Source organism: Nanorana parkeri, unplaced genomic scaffold, assembly GCF_000935625.1.
Source record: "Nanorana parkeri isolate BGI_ZX_2015 unplaced genomic scaffold, ASM93562v1 scaffold9, whole genome shotgun sequence".
Lineage (NCBI taxonomy): Eukaryota > Metazoa > Chordata > Amphibia > Anura > Dicroglossidae > Nanorana > Nanorana parkeri.
Genome location: NW_017306277.1, coordinates 4,209,778 through 4,230,663, shown reverse-complemented (window position 1 = coordinate 4,230,663; position 20,886 = coordinate 4,209,778). Strand labels below are relative to the sequence as shown.

The 20,886-nt window shown below is 41.9% G+C and overlaps 1 protein-coding gene across 1 annotated transcript in view; it reads left to right on the top strand.

The window, feature by feature from the left end:
- Positions 1-20,886, top strand: part of LRIG1 (leucine rich repeats and immunoglobulin like domains 1) — a 97,604-nt gene that overhangs the window by 47,915 nt on the left and 28,803 nt on the right. Inside the window, exons 3-5 of the mRNA XM_018554488.1 lie at positions 3,976-4,050; positions 18,564-18,701; positions 20,731-20,874. Of these exons, the coding sequence (XP_018409990.1) occupies positions 3,976-4,050; positions 18,564-18,701; positions 20,731-20,874 (357 nt within the window). The remainder of the gene's footprint in view (positions 1-3,975; positions 4,051-18,563; positions 18,702-20,730; positions 20,875-20,886) is intronic.

Genomic DNA, 20,886 nt, shown 5'->3' with positions numbered 1-20,886 from the left:
CTTGAATGGAACTAATTCCCCATTGTATTGCCACCTGTAATAAGAATGAAGTATAAATATTGTAGACTATACTAGAGTAGGAGCCCGCTGAGTGCATTTGAGTTCTCAGATTTGGTTGAAGAATTTTGTGGTGTATGCTCCAGCGATTGTATACCTTCATTAGACCTCATTATAAATATTTCAGTATCCTTTGCTGCAAAATATGTGGTGGCCTTCATTATGGCAAAGGCACGGGTTGTTCTTTTCCCTCGTTAAATCTGAGACCACCACACTACCTAGTGGGCGTTGGCTATTTTCTTTGGTTCCATGTTGCACTTTCATCCCTGGCTCTTGCCACAAAATGTGTGACTTGGAAAAATCGCTTTCTTTCAAAGTATAAATATAAAGCTGCACATTCAGCAAGAGCTGCCCCTTCTATCCTCAGTGTGGAGCGAGCAGGTAATTGCTTCAATATGGAGCTTGTGGAGAAGGGAGTCAATGAGGGTGGCCGAGGCCTAAACACCCAACATCCAAGGAGCCACTCGAAGAAAAAAATTGAGCCAATTAGCACAATAGCTCATCGGACAAACACAAGGAACATTTTCATACATATTTTTTTGTTAAAGCGGACCTGTCAGCATGATCAACAGCTTTCTATTAAGATCACAGACATGTCTCCTGGTAAGAAGAGGCCTAGTCTTCTCCGTTTTTTTTTAATGCTGTCTATTTGCCATTCAGATTTTAAGCGGTCTGTGTGTGAAAAATACAAAGCATCTCTCTTTGTATACATGTTTGCTAAACTGCAAGGGAACCAGTTTTTGAGACAACTACTATGCATAAAGGTGGGTACCCACTAGCCTTTCCGTGTAGTGCTGGGTGCAGGATATCCGTATTTATTGACCTTCCTCCCAGAACTATAGAAAAGTACAGCAACACACTAGAAGTCCAAAATCACTCAATGGCAGCTGAAGACCTCTGGTGCAAGTTTGTACCATGTCCTACAATGCAAATATGACCGTGGCTCAGAGCAGTTGATAACTAGCCAAAGGACTGATGCACATGGATAAGAGAATCCACAGAACAATAGAACTTTCAATGTGTTCACTGCTGTGTATATTGCAAGTTCAGGGCCCAGATAGTGTAGAGTTGGGTACCACACATTATATAGATGCTTTGACATGGCATTGTGGTTTTTATGTATTTGCAAATGTATGCATCATACACCTCAGTTTTAACTGAAAATGTTGAAACCGTTTAAAAAAAAGCGTTTGTTCTATGGTTTGCCCTGCCCATTTGAACCTTTTCATTTTTGCCAGATATAAATTGAGCGCTTTACATATTTGCAATATTCATTTGGAACTCCTAAGAACTGTCAATTACTTCTGATACCATACCTTGTCTGGTTATGCGCGCACACACAGAGTTTTTTTCTGTTTTCCAAATCACTTTGAGAACAGCAGGAAGGATAGAATTGGTGGGAAGCTAAAATAAATGGACCAGTAAGGCCCCATTCACACCTAGGCGTATTGTAATATGCGCGTCTGTCACGCGGGTTTTTTTACCGCGATTCGCGGTAAAAAAGTCGCGCGACCGTCGCACGATTCCAAAGGCTACTTGGCTGTATCCCAATGGAAAACGCCCTACAAAACGTCCCAAAGTAGTCCCTTTCAGGCGTGGGCCGTTTTGTAGGGCGTTAGGGACGGGCGGAAATACGCCTAGGTGGGAACGAGGGCATTGACTACAATGCTATTTATTTTTTTGACCGTTTTGTAGCGCGTTCGTCGAGCGTAGGACGCGCTACAAAACGGTCAGGTGTGAACGCAGCCTTAAGGTTTCCTAATACCGGGAGACAGGTCTTGAGGCCTTCTTCTTAATAAACTGTTATGGGAAAAGACCTTGTGGGGAGCTTTTGCAAATTAAATCAGGGTTGTCCCAAGCAACCAATGAAATGAGCAAAAATACCACCTTCCATGTTTCCTCAAATAACATTAATATGCCCAAAATGGCTGCGATTCAAAATTGAGGAGGGCTGGTCAAGAAAAAAAAAAGGATCTTGCAACATGATCTGTAGCTTCAGTGAAATGCAGACAACTCTGCTTTTACCTCAAGCTTTTGTATGGTGGACTACTTGGGTTGTGGGTAAATCAGGTTTAATTATGTGAAGTAGGTTGTAGGGGTAGAGCCTCTTTAAAAACACATCAGTCCCTTCAGTTCTAAAGCTAGCTACAGACATTCATTATTCAAACTATCTTTTTAGCAAAGGATTGGGTTACAAATGTGCTTATTCTGCTGTTGCTTGTACCAATGGTAAGGGCAGTGGAAGTACATACATCTGCAACACCGGACCCTGACAGGATTGGTCAGGAAGAATCCTGGTTGATAAACTTCTTCCCCTAAGGAGACTCAGGGAGGGGCTTGTCTGTTGTGGCCGGGGGTAGCTTTTCAGTTGTACAGAGCTGCTGGATTAGGTGACCCATGCCTATAGGCACCTTGCTCCATGGCCTCTGATGCTATACTCCTATTCTATTTAAGGGCTGTGCTAGCCACAATAACATACCATGCTGCATTTTTTTTTTTTTTTTACAAAATGTTCTACATTGGTGTAGAACTCACTCACTACGGAAACACAACAGTGAAGCTCTTTATTGGATATGGCTGCCCTTTGCTTTTGTAAACCAAAGTGCCACCATATTTCATCCATAGACACCGCTGTAACCCAAGCCTCAGCTATGACCTCTAATTACAAAGAAGGTCCCACTTGTGTAGCACGGATTTGTCTGGAAACATGAGGAAGTCGTTCTGGAGGGCAAAGGTCAATGCATAATCATTTGTCAGTCAGCCTAAAAACAAAAGTATTCAGTAGAGTTATCTTACACGCAGGTGTGAATCCTTATTTGTAAAATACGTGAGCCAGAAAATGATCGACAAATTGCAGGAAAGCAACACATTGCATATGTGCGTAACCTTGCCTGAGCTGCTCAATAGGGAATTTTGTAGTGTAGTTTAAAGATGACTGTGCCCCCATCTGGGGGAGATTTGTCCTAATGACTATGGTCACCGCGACTGAAAGTTTGGGAAATTCCAAAAGTTTGAGCTGTCACCAGAACAGGAATCAAGTGGAAATATTTCAATGTTCCTACTCTATCCAAAAATGGGGGGAAAATGGTTTTGGCTTTAGATATATTTTAAAGCCGATCTCTAGTATAAAAGTCACAGACAGCAGGTCAGATAAGTATTAACATTCATTTTTTTCTTTTTTTTTTTTACACATGGATGTGTTTTATTTTAACTTTCAGATTGGCAACAGGCTCATCATAACAAAATGTTTTTTAACCCATTCCACCGACATGACTGCCATTTTTATTTACTTGAAATAAGTAGCAGGTGGTGCATGAAATGTACTGCATAAGAGTTTTCTCTTCCTTAAGGTGCCCATACACTGCACGTTTCTCGTACGAGAATCGCGGGAAATCCCGCGATCGTACGAGAATCGTGCAATGTGAATGAAGACGTGCGACGGTTTCTACTGTAGGGTCGCACATCTTTTGTCTAAGTAGCATGCTAGAAAACCAGCCGAAAATCGTACGATTTTAGGCTGGTTTGAATGATGCTTGGGAGACAAATGCCGAACGGGCCGGTGTGCGCACACTGCCCATTCAGCATTGCGGTCATCGCAAGCCCACCCCCCGGGGGGGCGGGCTTGCGATAATCGCAAGTACGATCTGCCTGTCCAAGATGGGCAGATCGTATGTTTTTTTAAGTACTTTACAACCATCGCAAGACTAATATCTTGCGATGGTTGTAAAGTGTATGGCCACCTTTATGCATCACTTGCCCCTCCCTTTTAGATTGTAAGCCCTCACGGGCAGGGCCCTCCTTACCATCTTGTCTTGAATTGCATTGTGATTGTAATGTCTTCCTTATTTTGTAAAGCGCTGTGCAAACTTTTGTCGCTATATAAATCCTGTATAATAATATGTTATTTTTTATTTTTAGGCAACTGGGGTACAATGAACTGACCTCCATCCCATCTTTAGGATCTGCTGCTTCCCAGATTATAAGTCTTTCTCTGTAAGTAGTCATTTTATCAAGCCACTGAATAGAACTGTTTGATCTTTCTTTTTGTGGTGATTATTTTGCAATATTAACCATTTGTTGCTACCAGCTGTTTTATAATATGAACAATGTTCTTCTGTTCAGATTTATTCATTTGGTGACATGATGACGTCCGTGTTATGCATGCATTCTTAAGGGAAAAGGTGGCAGATACAGGTGAATTACAATTGTAGAGGTCTAGGGAGATGAAGACTACCTTCTAAGGTTTGGTGAGGCAGGGAAGGATTAGGACAGGGATAGACAACCTTGGTATTCCAGCTGTGGTGAAAATACAAATTCCATCATGCTTTGGCCTCGGGAGTCATGTGGCTGTCAGTCTTCCAAAGCCTCACGGGACGTGTAGCTCCACCATAGCTGGAGTGCCATGTTTGCCTACCCATGGGTTAGGATCTCTGTTAGGTTTTTCTTGCTTTTGGAAAATGAAAAAAGAAGTGACTGCCCCAACATTATCCAAGTATGCAGCATATTTTTTAGATCTGAATATACCTAAGGGTGGGGAGGCATTTTACCCCTCAGATGTACGCTGTCACATGTTCCTGGAAGTAAAAGGAGATGGATTCAGGGCTAGTTCACTCCAGAACTGCGTGCGTCTGCGCAGCTGCTGTGCAATGCGTTTTGCTGCGATTGACAGTTTCTTGTGTGTGCTTCAAATGCGATTCAGGTGCGATTGCATGCATTTTTGATGCATTCTGTTGCGATCCGATGCAACTAAAATAGGGCAAGAATTTTTTTTTTTTCTTACAGCATCAGGACAGACTGCACTGGTGTGAACAGAGCACCAAAAATCACATAGGAAAGCATTGTGATGCAGCTGCCAAACTGAACGGACTGCATCTGGTGTGAACTAGCCCTCATCTGCCCCTAGTGAAAATGGCCTCTGTCGGAAGAATAGGGAGGAAAAGTAAAATAAGTTATGCAAAGAATAAGAAGCCTGCAATTATTTACAAAATATCTGCTTCTAGATTGCTATTACTAAACATTTCTAAAGATGCCTTTGTTGTCATTTTTAAGACGAGGGAGAAGTAACCAGTGAAGGACTTTTTTTTTTTTTCTTTTTAATGATCAAAAAAGGAGCTTTTTGAAAAACGATTCTATTGCTATGTATTGTACGTGTCAGGAGTTTATCCATGCAGACTTTAAAAGTTGTTGAAAGGTCCACTTTCAAAGGAAAAAAAATACTACAGAGAATAAAAAAAAAAAAAAAACCCTAGGGAAAAGGGTCATCAAACCGACCATATCAGTCCTTTATAAACCATCCACGTGGTCTGAATTTTGCTCTAAAGATAAACTTCAAGCAGATTTTAAAAAAACACATCTGTCACAGTAATGTATGGTTACTTCTTACAAATGCAAATCTGGTGTTCAGTGGTACTTTTATTCATTGTGTGCGCCTCCCTAACTGAAAGCTTCTCACTATCCGCGCCCAGGATCCAGTGAAAAATGTTTTGTAAAGATCTACATGCTTCATTAAACCCTTGGAGTTTCACCTGTGTTTACTTTCAAGTGGAAAAAAAAAGACTTGACAAATACGGTTGAGGTGACTTGGCACGCTGCTCCATCAATAAAATTGTTGATATAGCTTGTAGATCTGAGATTGATGCTGGCCAATTGCCATGTTCGGAAGACCTGAAGTTCTCACCAGATTCTCTTGTTTAAAACGAAAGATTCTCTTTTTCCGCGGGATTTTAGACTCTCCAAGTCGATGTGTAAACGTTTAAATTGCACCCAAAGCCAAAACATTTATTTTTGTTTTAGGTAAGTCAGGAACCGATAAAACCATTTTTTGTCATTTAAGTTTTATTGGTGAGATTTTCCTTCACTTCCTTTCCTGTAGATGCAACAGGAAGCAAGATGATATCTCTTAACAGAGAGTAGGGCCCTTTTCACACAGGCTGATCAGGAAGGGACCCATGCACAAATCCTTCCTGATTGGAGCAGTATGGATCAGATGTCACTAGAGCTGCAGCTAACGATTATTTTCAAAATCGATTAGTTAGCCGATTATTAAGTTCGATTAATCGGTTAATCGGATAAACTATAAAATAAAGTTTAAAAAATGGCTCCAGTGATATTGGAGCGTGGATGCGAGCGGGTCTGGCAGCGGCGAGCGCGAGGTGGGGAGGAGGTGCGGTGCACAGCGTGTGGAGCTGTGAACAGGGCCAACTGATCAGGAAGCCGATTATTCGATTATTGAAAAAGTTGACAACTTTTTCAATAATCGATTATAATCGATTATGTCGATTAGTTGTTGCAGCCCTAGATGTCACCACTGTCACATCCGTGTCCGTGCAGTTTTTTTTCCTCCATCTTGCGATGGACGAAAGAGTTAAAGGGGTGGACCCCATGTCGGTCTATGGGTAGTCAGACATGTGTCCGTTTACATCAGATTTCCCCCGATCTGGCACTATCAGGTCCGGTTGTTTTTACGGACCTGCCGGAGTCGAGGCCAGCCAGGTGTAAACGGACGCCCATCCATTTAGACCCAGTTGCCCATAGACTAGCATTGGGCATCTAATCGAGCCAACCTGAAAAGCTGACAGGTGGACCCGATCGACTGACCAAAGGCTCAAATTGTGTCTCAAAAATGTATCTTTGCAACAAGTTTCCCCATTTAGAAGATTTACCCTTTTTAGTCCTGTTCCAGTGTGAACTTTTTTTCCCCTCACTTACATTTTTTATTGACCGTGGTCACCAAGACGAATTGTGTTTTATCCTCTGTGAGAACACAGCAATACAACAGTATCTAGCGCTAACCAACTCGATCCAAAACTGCAAAAAAGGTTTTGCTTTCAGACACAATTAAAAGTGCCTTCAAATGTATAGATGTCTTTTAAATGTGTTTGCATTTGTTCAGGATAATGTAAGTAATCTTATTACTGTGTATTTCAATGGGCAGGTATAGTGAGTACCTTTTATTAACAAAGCTCTCCCACTCAGACCTACTGGTCTGACCGGTGACTAGTGCACACTGCCGGTAGACGAGGACCTGGCTGCCCTAGTTCATGTGACAGCAAATTGACTATTAGTCACATGTAAAGTACAAAGGAGACCCGGTCCCGATTTCTGAAATCGTGTAGCAAAGCTTATGGGCTTTAGTACTAGTACTCTAGTCCCCAAAGGACTTTTTCATCTCTGTGGAAGCCTGGACTTGTCCAGCCTGGTTTGCTATTGTATAAACATTTCAGATGTCTACAGTTCCTCCACGACAACCATCAGAATTTGATTCTCTACAATTCCATCACGACAACCAGCAGAACTTGATTCTCTACAGCCCCACCAGACAACCAGTAGAATGTGACCATTTCTAAAATGATGCTTGAAAAGCCAGAATGAAGAGAAAATGTTTTTTACAAAGTTGACAATTTTCGTGTCTTGACCTGATTGTGCATTTTCATGAAAGGGTAGGGTCAGTCTTGAAACCAAGGTCGGTAATTTTTAATTTAGAAGAACATTTATTATATTTGCAGATTTTCACAGATCTTCAATAGAAAAAAAAGTGTATTGTGTGGCTTCCATTGCTGTGAAGTCCAGCCTTGAGCATTCAGAGCTTTCAATAGGACCTTCTTTTAATCTCCAGATGTTCCTCTATTATGTTTTGTGTTAAATAGAAAATGGTCAATTAGCTGTCCCCTGCTATTCCAGTGATTTTCAGTGGTAAAGAATTAACTGCTGACTACTGGGATTTGCAGAAAATGCGTTAAAAAGCTTTGCAATTCCTTTTTTTTCCCCTCCTCCCTAAAGTGGATTGAAAAAAAATTGCATTTCAATGTAGTAAGACATCAAGGAAGTTTTTGAAAAGTCCCCAAGTGTTCCACTAACACTTGCAAGCGGGAATCCTTTCTGTGTGGTAAAGCTTTATCATCCTCTGGTGGTCTTTGTGTTTCCTCTCGGCGCACCTTCTTCTGAAATTTCCACAATTATATAAGCAGGGTTATGGGACCAAAATAATTAACTTTTTTTATTCTATTTAAACTTTTCTTGTTTTTGAGATTTGTAAAACGAGGTTTCCTGGATATTAGAAGGAGCTGCTAAATATTTAATACAATGTAAAGAGAACTTTAGCGACATCCATTGGAAAACCTGTATTACTTAGAGATGAAGACATTTAAAATAAGGTTGATACAGTTGTTGAAATCTTAAGGGCTTGTTCACACCATTTTCTGGTCCAGATCTTGTGCAGATCTGCAGACACACTGCTATGCGTGCAGCGCGTTTTTACCGTGTTCCGTGCGCGTTCCATTTCCTTTTTTTTTTGTGGAGTGGGGCTGTCAGCTGTTAACTTCAGTGCTGTGCGTTTTCGGTGCGTTTTTGACGCGTTCGTGTGTTTCCGGACGGACTGCGCTGGTGAGAACTGTAGCCCATAAAACACATAGGGAGACATTTGGGTGCTGGAGCGCACGGTTCTGGTCCGGACAGAATCCGGACATCGTGTGAACAAGCCCTGAAACACAAAATAACTTGTCCAGTAATGCTATACAGCCATGTATCCCCAAACTGTCTGCAGGTCCCACCAACAGTCTGTGTTATGTAGATGTCCACACAGTTTATGACAGAACTCCCGCCAAAACTTTTTTTTTTTATGTTTTGAATAGCGTGAGAAAGGATTAGAATCTCCCTCATGTTTTTATTCCTTTGTTCCTTTTCGGAGAGATTTCTCTTCACTTCCTGTTCTAACAGGAAGTGAGGAAAAGCCTCTCCAACAGGCTCTGAATGCAGTGAAAGTACTGGAAGGGTTGGAATTTATACCAGGTTTCTTTTGCTGTCTGTATCAGTGTTGAAGTTTCCTGACTTCGTGTTCTGTCACAGGGACCCACAGCAAAATAAAAAAAAAATTTGACTGACCTTCTAAAGCTGGTCATACACGATTGGTGTTATTGTAAAAAGCGCTTGATACCCACATGCATGCTAAACAATGTGGATGGGAGAAATCTCCACTGGCTGTTGATGTATTAAAGCAGCCGCATGAGCATGGCGGCTTGCATGGCCTAGTGGTGATTGCAGCTGATTGGCTTAAAGTTGCTGTTTGGACAGTTTTCTGCCCACCCATGGCTTGAATTTTGACTGATTCACAGAAATTGGCTGAAATTCGAACCAATTATGGCCAGCTAAACTCTATTCCACTCTATCCAAACTCCAGACTGGAGTTCTACTTGGCAGATGTGGCTTTCCACCAGCCCAGCTGATCAACAGTTGCGTTTTTTACAGTCGCACGCGTGGAAGAATTAAAAAAACGTAGGGAACCTCTCCTCATCATATCATGGGTGTCTGTGGTTGGGGAAGGCACACAGTCAGAATGTTACCCATGGACTTTAAGTGGTTATAAAGTAAAACTGTGGACAGGTCTTGGACATTCAAATGTTTATAAACTCCTAACAAGCAGTAAATAAGCATTAATATAGCTCCTCACTGACCTCTGTAGCTGCCCGCATTTGGGAGCAATCCTTCCTCCAATTCAGAAGAGAAGTGAAGTCATTCAACTCTATTCTCAGCACTCTTCTCTGCCCATGTACCCGTGCAAATGCTCTGTATTTACATTAGATATTAGAAGGCTGGCAAGCTAGCCAAGTCGCTGGGGGGGAGGGGGGAGCAGAATCAGCTGAGCTGCCTAACTTAAAGGCTGCCAAGTCACTTCTGGCAAGGGGAGCAGAATCAACTGAACTGCTGAAATGAAAGTGCTTCTGTTGTAATCTTTGAGGATGAATTGCTCCACATTGCCTTCAGCTACACAGATCAATAAGGGCTTGTGTTAATGCTTGTTAATATGTAAATATTGTTAATGTCCACAGCATTCCCACAGTTCCGCTTTAAAGTTCTAGCTTTTATAGAAGCGGTTTTGTTTGGACCTAGGTTCTTCTTTAAAGGCTACAGTAATTAATAATAATCGGTTTGAACTTGCTGCCCAGTGCCTTTTTAAAAGGTGACTAATTACATAACAAAGCAAATCCAAATGTAACCCTCCTGAGGGGGTTAAGGCGGTGGAAAAAAGGATTAGTTGGTTCACAAAGGGCTAAGCCGCTTTCTGCTGCGTATTTACTGTTGAAACGAAATCAATAGGTCTACACTGTCACTGCAAAGAGTATAAAACTCGATTAAAAAATCAATCTGTTTTACAGGCTAATTAATGTCCAGATCAATCCGCATTAAACTGTAATTAAACAGATAGACTAACTAGACCAAGCTGATGGATTTTCTGCTGATAGGGCTGTGGAGAGATAGGTCAACAACCGAGCCTTTCTATAGGATTACATTTTGAGAATCTCTGATTGCTGACGTTTTAGGGAGATGAATGCACCAGCACTGGTAGCCCTGAATATACAAAGGACTTGTGTATATGGACTTTGCTTTTTTGGGTCTGATATGAATCTGACCTGCTCCAGATGTGTTCACACTGCAACCAAAGCTGGTCAGATGCAGCTGCTTGCTGCATTTTGCTTGTGTTTGAGCAGCGCTTCGTTCGATGCAGAAGGCAGTGTATGACTATGCCTGTCTACACATACCGCAAAGCTGGCCCCACGCATTAGGATCTGTTTGTTGAGTCTGCTTTTCACTTGTCACAATAAGTTGCTTTTTTTTTTTTTCTTCAGAGCCCATTCATTCACACCTATGTAGGTTAATCGCACCTACAGTGTGGCAGGTTCGTTGCATTGCAATGCAAATTATTTGAATAGCACCCCAATGCGCCTCCTGACCAGTATTGCAATACCACGCATTGCGGTGTGCTGGAAAGGGTAGTGCATGCCATTTGGCCGACATATTTCCACCCGCCTCCTGTTTTCAGTTAATACATCTCGAGCCAAGTGGTGCCAACAGAGCCATCCACGGCTCTATTTTTGGCTGATTGAGCAGGAGTCGGCCACAGTTCGAGTCATGTATGGCTACCTTAAGGGCTAGTTCACACTACAAACAGGACGTTCCAGCCCGATTTGGTGCCAGAATGCACTTGCCTGCTCCTTGTGTTCAGGAGCGGGAGGGGGCATTGCGGTGCATTGAAGTCAATGGCACTGCAGCCACGCCCCCTGGCCACTGTGCCATTGCCTGCACCCAAACGCATGGCACATCAATGCCTGTGTTCCGGTCCATTTTTTTCTGACCGTACCGGACTGAAACGCAGGCATTGATGTGCCACATGCTCGGGTGCGGGCGATTGCACTGCACCTGGGGGAGTGTGGCTGTGGTGCCATTGACTTCAATGCACCACCACGCCCCCTCCCACCCCTGAGCGCGGGGATCCAGCCGGGATGCAATCCAGTGCGTTCTGGCACCAAATCGGGCTGTAACGCACTGTTTGTCGTGTGAACTAGCCCTAATTGTTCCCTTCTCTATCCAAAATGGGGGTTTTGGCTGTAGATACAATTTAAACCTCGTTGTACAATGCAAGGACCAGGGTGGGCTGGTCCTTGACCACCCTATTGAATAAGCCCATGCATTGGACACATCGGTTCTGTACATCTGCCCGCACTATTGTCTTAATTCACCAGGATAGGAATCTTTATTTTATTCACGTGACTGTTATTTACAAATCTCATTGGACTTAGTTGAAAATAACTCACTTTTTTAATAACTCTCCTTATTTTGGTATGTCAGCTTTGTGAATTGAGCCTTATGTGTTTGTCTGTGATCTAGACGTATTATTTTTTTATATCTTCCGGCCTTTTCCTTCTTTTGCTTCAGTGCTTATTTTTCTATGTGTGACCAGCTGTCTCTAGTTCACGGTTTAAAACAACAGAGCAAAATCATTTTTCCTCAGCGTCTAATCCGTAAACTCTGACCTAACCACACTAATCCAGAAACTACTTCGACCTAATCCTTTCCTAATGCCCAATATATGTAATGTTTAGTAGGAATAAAAGGCCAGTGAATCTCATTATTGGTAACAAGTGCCTTTACCTCATGTTCTACATTATAGACAAACTAGTTTAATCAAGGTTCAGTACTTGGGCTGAACTGCTTACATGCGGAACATTTGGTTGCAATTATGACTCTGGCACCTAATCACAGCAATAATGGTGGGTATTTCCAATGTAGTCTTATTGCCCTATTTGGTATTTGGGATTCACAGGCTGTTTTGAATTATTTAGCTGTGATTCACTTTGAAAGCCTTAGAAAGCATGCAATAGATATTACTTAAAGCTCAACTCCAGTTTGGATTTTTTTTTTTATTACTCTACTTCTTATTTCCTGTACATTACAACTCCATATTCCACATTCCGGGTAACTTCATGTATTCTTCTCCAGCAATAGCATTGTGGGAGCTGTTGGCTGTATGACATTGAGCCTTCCTGTCACAGTCCGCTGTCGTTTTAACGCCTCCCCCCCCCATAGTTCTCAGTTCTTCTGGAGTGACGGAATAATGGAGCCGCAACAGCCAGTGGTCCTTACTATTGGTCCAAAGCACAGCGCGGCCATGCCCACAGCAACGAGAACCGCACAGACTTTTGGGACATGTAGTCCCTGCATGGCCGCTGGTCCTTGCCCACCGCCATATCACAGGAAGGAGTAAAATAGGGATGGAGTGGTTATGTGACCACCACATTACATTCATTAAAAAAAAAGATATTTAGCTCAAAATTTAGGGTGGCGTGTACCTTGTCCAGGGGTAGGGGAGAGGATTCGGGGAAACCATTACCTTGCCCAGAGTTCTGCTTTAACACACCACTTTCTCCCTAGCCAAGGCGTGCATGCGTGTTGGTCTCTGTTCACACTTGTGCATTTTTAACCTTGTTTTTGTTGCACACTTTAATCAGAGCTTTTCTTGCATTGTGTTTTTGTTTTGGCCATTGAAGGTGAAATAAAGTATAGGTTGCTATGGGGTGGGGGCTAGCCTGTTGCATGCATTTTTTAGCACACGACCATTAAAGTCAGAGGGCTTTGGATAAAAGCGGGGCATAGTTATTTTTTTGTGGAAATCTGGTCTTAAAAATGCATTTGCACCAAAAGAAAGGCCTGTGTTATTTTCCAAGTGGCATGAAAGCACGTTGCATAGGTGTCCTCATAGAAAATAATGGGATACTTTTGATACCGTGACGGCCAAATCGCTTCGAATCGCACAGGTGTGAATAGCGACTAAACTTTGATACAAGTTTTTCTTTGTGTGTCTGCAACATTACGTTCGTGCATCTCGCTCAGTTCAGTCTACAGGTCTGGGAGAAATAAATGCCACTTGAAATATCACATTTCTGTTATTTGAAACTTTTTTGTTTCTAGGATTACTGTTCAAGGGAAAGTCCACCTTTTAAGACCAGCTCTAGCGCATTATTATTATTTTTTTTTCTTTTTTGTTAAATATAAAGTGATTGCAAAGTGTCTTTTACTTATTTTTCCAACCAAAAGGCACCAAGCCTTCATCGGTCCTGATTTTCTTGAAGTATTACATTCTTCTGAAGTCTTACAATCAAGAAGAATTTCTACAGAGAAAAAGTCTGCGTTCTCCAAATATATGTAGATATTTCTTTTTAAGATTAAAAGTAAACTCCGGCTGATGGAATGGGTTGTGCTACCAACAAAATGCTAATGGTTCCTGACTAGCTTTGAATCTAAGGCCTATGGGTTTAGCTCCATGTTCTTTTTTGACTCATTATAGGCTTAGCTACATACATAGCAGCATGAGAGGGATGTTGCACACTACAGAATCATGATTAAAGTCGATCGTGAATGGGTCCATTAGAGTTCAGGCAGAGCTGTTGCTTGGCTAATCTCATCATCCGCTAACATCGTATGACCAAATAGGATTTTAGTCATATAACCTGCTACTGTGGTATCCTGTATGTGGGCAGGCTAGTTGGGGGGGTTATAGATCTGCAAATCAAATCTTGAGATGCTTACAGGGAGCCAGGTCTACTTAATACTTTAATATGCCGGCATTGCTGTGCTGACCCAGCCTACCCCCGCTACCTTTTGTCTGCAATCTGGGCATCTGAGAACCCCTGCTTATGATTTTGAAGAGCTGTTCCCAAACACGCCCACTGCAGGATCCTTGCAGTGTCTCGCATGCAAGAAACCTAATGTAAAAAAAAAATCAGAATCTTCCCAAAGCCATCATTCATTTAAATATGCCTTGATGTTTCAATTGGGTGGTGAATGCAAATAGTGGAGAGACGGGAAATGACACAGGCTCTAGGAAATACACTCCCAATGACAAATTGAGCTGCTCTTAAAGCATGGGGGCTACTCCTGCACTGAAAGGGTTAACTGTTCTTTTTTGTCTAGGGGAGCTGTGTAAAGGGCTTTTATTTACCTCATCCCCATTTTTCCCTGGTCAAGACTGATGCTCGCAACCTGTTCCTCCCTGAGCTCAGTCAATCGGAGGACTGCTGACATCATGTCTAATGCAGGGCCCATTGCCTGACATTATACATGAGTATGCCAAGGGACAGTCCACAAGCCAGAGCGCAGGGTAAGCGAGGTGAGCTCCGGCTGCCAGGGAAGCCGGGAACCCTTGGAGTGTGTTTGGGGTGGCGTTTCCCCTTCCCCCATGAATGGGCTTTAAATTATGGCTGCAGTGGATATGGGAGGAATTTAAGATTTGGGTCAGCGGTATAAACAACCGTACTTTAGCACAGTTGGACTGTCTGCTGGACAACATTTCTAATTCACTGATTGATCAGTTGTCTAGAGTTGCTGTTTACATTTCAAGACCCGTATAAAATTTTGCTATGTTTATCGGTATCGGCATAGATGACATCATAACGGTTGCATGCCAAAGTTAAAGGCAGCCGAAAAGCACTGAAAGATGGCTATTCAAGTGACCGAAGGCGTTCTTGATCCTCTTTTGACAGCCGGCTCTTGTTTCATGAAAAATATCGGGAAAGTCAAATAAAGTAAAAAATTATTTTATCAGCACTAGATGCTTGGACAGCTTTCAAGCCCAGATGTCAGGTCGAGAGACGTCAAGGTGTTAAAGGTGCTTTTATTTTGAATGCTGATTAGAATGTCCAATTACACCGTTAAAAAGGCATTTTCAAACAGCGTTTAATGACTAACAGACTTCAACATGAAGTTAAGACAAACATGGCCGCGACTTTACTCCGTTGTAAAATAAATCAATCGCAGGTCGTAACTCCTCAATTAATTTGGTTCTGCGCTTTCAAAGCATTTAGAATTTTCCCCCTTTTTTAAAATAAAAAATAAGATCATAATCTGCACACATCCCAATAAACCTATGGAGCTAGGTCTTTATTAAACCCATTTTTTAATAATCTCCACCTTGTAAAATAACGAGTCTTTTTGTTTTATTGACTTGGCTAATCTTTGAGTTTTTAACCGCAAAAGACGGATACGTGAAAGAAAAGGCCTATAAACAATTGAAAGTCGACGAGAGAATGAAAATAATGCACTGGTTGCACTTTGTAAATGTTCTTTTGCTAGAATGCTACGAGGGGAAAAAAATCTGAAATGGAATGCAGAATAATTAATAAGATTGACAAATGTGGCACACAAATACTAAGGCTTGAGGTTTTCTCTATAGCTGCTTTGACAAATGGGGCCTTCAGGGTTGTAGAATAGACGTTAGTGATGCATGTAAAGGCATTTTATAGCTATCACAAAAATATGTGAAAGTTCCCTTGAACTGACCGAACTTGAAAGTGTTCTTTTGATGGCGCACAATTGGTTGCCATTTTGTATGCAAGGGGCTACAGCCTATGTTTCTCTTGAGGGTGGGGGCGACCACAAAGGTGGGACGCTAAGGCCTCAATGAGGGTTTTTCTTTATGGGTTTCCAGACACATATGGTAATATGAATGATTGATTTTTTTGGCTGCTATAGGCATGACCTGCTCTTCTTTCATTCTCTTAGATTTTGATCTTTCAGATTGCTTATTTTATCATTTGATACTTTGGGAGATTGAAATTACATTTTAGAAGGAAGGAAATCGGGAACAGAAATGATTTGATGTCTGTGACTTTTAAAGAGAACCAGTCTCGGCTATAAGATGTTCCTCAAATTATTATTATTGTACACTTGTCCCTTTTATTCTTTACTTACAAAGTCACACTGATGTACACATTAGTCAAAGTGATTAAATAAATTGTCGCTAAGTCTGACTGTTGCTACCTTGTTTACTGCTTGACCACCCACATTACCTCCCAACTCCTGAGTGCATAACCGAGTGAGATGACAGAACTCAGTGATTTTCGTATGGGGCAAATGTACCCACTCCCTCCAGGGGCTCAGTTCCAGAACGGCCTATTAACAGGCTTGAACACAATCATATGTTTGGTTGGGAGGCCTGAGTAACACTATGAAAATAAGGATTGCATTTGCATTAGACCTGGGTACTCCCCAAGGTGTATTGGGATAGTGGACGTGGGACAGTGGCCAGGTGGTGCCTTTTGTACAACAGCAGGCTTTGTTTGCTGTGTTTAAAATGGCTTACTACTTTAATTGAAATTTCTTCTCTGAGCTAATTTTTTTCTTCCAAGATGCCCCAGAGAAGCATTACTTGCCTCCTCTTTGGTTCCACCAGTAGATGTCCTCATTCTTTTGAGTTGGATGATGAATATCACATTTGCAACACTGTTCTGATGCTAATGCCGTATTAGAATGTCATGTGCCATATTGATAAAAGCAGCGTGATAGTCCTAATCCCATTAACAATATGTCCAACAAATCCAGGTACTTCTTATTAGCAATACTTTTACATTATGTTGCATTGGCTGTGACAAATGCATAAAGTAATACCGCAATTTCAGAATCAAGGAAACTTGCAGTAAATAAGACACATTTTGTATCAAAAATCATTTGTGTTGGGAGTGAAGAAAAATGTGAGAGGATATTGTCTTATTGTCTTCCTCCACATCATTGGTTGCTAGGATGCTGGTGGCTAGGCTGCTTGCATCCTAGCAACCTATGATGCTATGCAGCAAGGCTGCCAGTGTGTTGGCAACTGATGGCACTTGACCATATGCTGTCATTGGTTGCTAAGGTTGCAAGGGCACTGGGGGACATCTAATGGCATCGCAGTGGTGTCCCTGCCTTGGAACCAGAAACATGTCTGGGAGTCAGGCAGTGTCAGCTCCAGATAGGTTCCCATTATTGTATTCTAGTTTTTGTTCTCATGCAGGATATGTACACTTCCGGCCCTGAGGTAAAAAGAATTGGGTCAAAATGAAATTTAAAAAAAAAAAACTCGTCTCTTTATTATCTCCTGAAGGGAGTAGATGTGCTTCCATCTATGGTCAAAGCTTAGCTTCAGTACCACAGTTTTCCATGCTGCTGATTCTGGCCTCCTGGGCTCATGAATGCAGCCAGAGGCCTGTCCTTGTTTTTGGATCAAATTCCCACCTGAACAAACACAACATCTGCAGCGGCCTGAGAATCCGTCCAGCTTCCCTCGGGAAGTTCTGACTCAGCAGCTTTATGAAGACACTTTCTCGTTTTTTGCTGATTTGAATATGTCCGCGTTCTGCTGGATGAACAAAGTCCAGAATATCAGCTGACTCTATATGGAGCAGACCTCCAGTTCTCCCAGGTGGCATAGGCCTGCCAAATGGATATTGTCTGTGAAGCCTGAACTGTTACTGGGATTGGCAGCAGGTGGAGAACAGAGAAATATGCTTTGGGCTCTATCAATATTTTTTTTTTCCAATGAAGTTCAATATCCATCTGGTTAGAGATGAACCATATAAGCAGTTTAAGTTCAATGTAAAGATTGTCTTCTCTGTTTTCCAAGTTGTAGGTAGAGAAACTAATGGCCTAATTGCTGGTTCTGTTTAGGAGGACACTGCCCCTACATCTCACAGCTTCTTCTATTGCATGCGGTAATAGCATTACTGTTTGCTAGATGACCAACCCTGCCAACCCTGTCATCAGTCTGCTGCAGGCAGAAATAATAATTTCTCAGTCTCCACTACGCCCAGCCAGCAGACTGTGCATTGCGACTTTGTAGCAAGTCACAAGATGTGCACCAGACTTTTGTGAACCAAGAACTGCACAGACTCGAGAATTTACATGATTGTGTCTCTGAGCCAGCGTCTCAGTCCAGGAAGTAGATGGTGATCCTGGATGATGCCTGAACAAAGACAGTGCTGTCATTCTGGAGCAGATAAAGGGAATGTCAGGGAGAGTACTTTTCTAGGTAGGAAGTAGTAAGTGTTAAACTTAAAAATTACTTATTATTATTATACAGGATTTATATAGTGCCAACAGTTTGCGCAGACATTACAATACAATACAATTCAAGACAAGATGGTAAGGAGGGCCCTGCCTGTGAGGGCTTACAATCTAAAAGGGATGGGCAAGTGATAAATGAGGAGGTACTTAGCATATATATCCTTCTTGAGATAAGAGAGCATTCTTAAGGGAAGGACTGCGATCTCTGAGAGGTAATAATGAGATTGTTCTTCCTTGTGTTTGTTTGTTTTTATTAATCATCGATAACTTTAGTTTTCCTATAGAATTCCTGAATAGAAACATTGATTTTGTGTCACATGCCGTCACCCTCCTAATAAGGCCCCGTTCTTCTCTTTCAGGCACCACAATAAGATCCGCAGTATAGAAGCCAAAGAGCTGGTACCGTACACAGCGCTGGAGATTTTGGACTTGAGTTCTAATGAAATCACTGAAATTCGTAGAGGATCCTTTCCTGCACAGCTTCGCATTAAAGAGCTGTAAGTAACGTGATGCGTGTCGGAGATGTGACCCATATTTTAACCAAACAGGTGATGTCCTCTATAACTAGGCTAGCAAATGGCTAATAAGCTACTTGATGCGGCCTTAAAGTGGAACATTGGCCAAAAATATCAAGCTGAATGGCCCATTAAAAGATACCTAATATAACGTTCGAAAAGGTGTTGTAAAGTCCCAGCATTTACTATCCTGTTATAACATCAGCATTGTAATAGGAAAACATTTTAGAGTTGTTTTTGATAATGCAATCAAAGCTTACTTGCAAAAATCCCTTTTATGCTGCCTTCCGTCTGCCCATCACTTTCACCAGCTACCTGGATTCCCAGTGTGCTTTACATCTCTTGGATGTAGTTATTAAGGGTGGGATAGAACTTGTGGAAATGTAATTTATTTTGTTTTAGTTTTTGACCATATATACCCGTTTAAAGATCTGAAATTGAATCAGAGGTTGGTATACAAAATGGGGCCGGAACCAACTAATCGATTATGAGAATAGTTGTTAACTATTCTTATTATCGATTAGTTGGTTGGATCCCCTAGCTCTCTACTTCACACTGGGATCAGGGCACAGCAAACAGTGGGCAGGTGCAATAGCCAACCTGCTATTGCAATTTGAAATGGTCAATAGCCGGCTGGCCATTGTACCAGCCCACTACCTGCTGTATTTACATTCAGCTGCCATCTGCGGAATCTTGCCACTGGCAGCTGTCATTCCCAGGCTGAAGCTATTCAAGCGCCATGTGCTTACCATAAAAAAAAATTTTAAGTAATTTTCAGTTTCGGCTTGACAAATTCTGCTGCGGGAGGTGCGTTGCAGTGCCATTCATTTCAATGGCTCCCCAAATGCGCCTGCCACCACAGTGTGGTCGCCTGCACTGGATGGTACCACAATGCAGTGCATGCAGTTTTATTCTGAAGTAAACTTTTTTATTTTTTTAACACTGCATTTGTGTATTTTATTTTAAATTTAAGGATGGTATTTAATTGTTTTTTTTGTCCGAATAATCGAAGAAATAATCGGCTAACTAATCGATTATGAAAATAATCATTAGTTGCCGCCCTAATACAAAAACCACCTACTAATTACCGTTACTCCGTTGCGCATAGGTAGTATAAAAACCCCAATTTGTCTGTGTTTTAAAGTAACTATGTGGATAAATGGATACTATGTAATACAGAAAGCCTGTGTTCTATCAAACTCTTTGACTGCGTTAGAATGTGTGACCGGTGACGTGGTCACACATTTTAACGTGATCTCGCCCAGTTTTTTGGCGGTGGAATATGTGCCCGCAAAAGGTGAAGAATTCCAACTCTTTCTCAGCTGTTCCAGGGCATATAGGCATTGCAGATCGTATGTGCAGGAGAACCGATCTGGCCTGGAACAGCTAATCGGTCCTGAAATGTCTCTTTTATCCGGCTTTGTGAGTGCAATCGCACATTCCACAAAGTCGAATAGAGGTCGCATTTCAAGACCGATCAGCTGTTCCAGGGCAGATCGGTTCTCCTGCACATACAATCTGCAATGCCAATCTGCCCTGGAACAGCTGAGAAAGAGTTGGAATTCTTCGCCTTTTGCCGGTCACATTCCACCGCCGAAAAAGTGGGCGTGATTACGTTAAAATGTGTGACCACGTGACCGGCCAAACATTTCAACCCAGTCACAATCTTTGATGGAACACCTGCGCTGAGTGTGATACGAAGCACCATACACAAATCTAAATGGTGATACAAAGTCAAAATAATAGTAAGCGTCGCCGGCCACGGTCCAGAATGAGTACAGATCGGCCTTGCGTCTCTTCTCAGAAGCTCAGGAAGGGGCGCTCTCAGCAACTGAATGTAGTATACCTTTCTTTCTTTGACTTTGATTCTAGTTTATTAACTTAAAATAACAAACTATTTAAAGCAACATTTTTCTGCAATGAAAATCTGACTCCTTCTAAAATATGTAATCCGTCCTGAAAATAAATAGTTGACATTTAACTTTTTTTTTTTTGCTTGTCTTCTGTACAGCAACCTGGGGAGCAACAAACTAAGCAGTCTCGAGGCTGGAGCATTTGACAACCTGTCACGGTCTCTGCTTACCCTACGTCTGAGCAAAAACAGAATCTCCCAGCTTCCTGTCAAAGCATTCAAGCTGTTCTCACTAACCCAACTGTAAGTATTGAG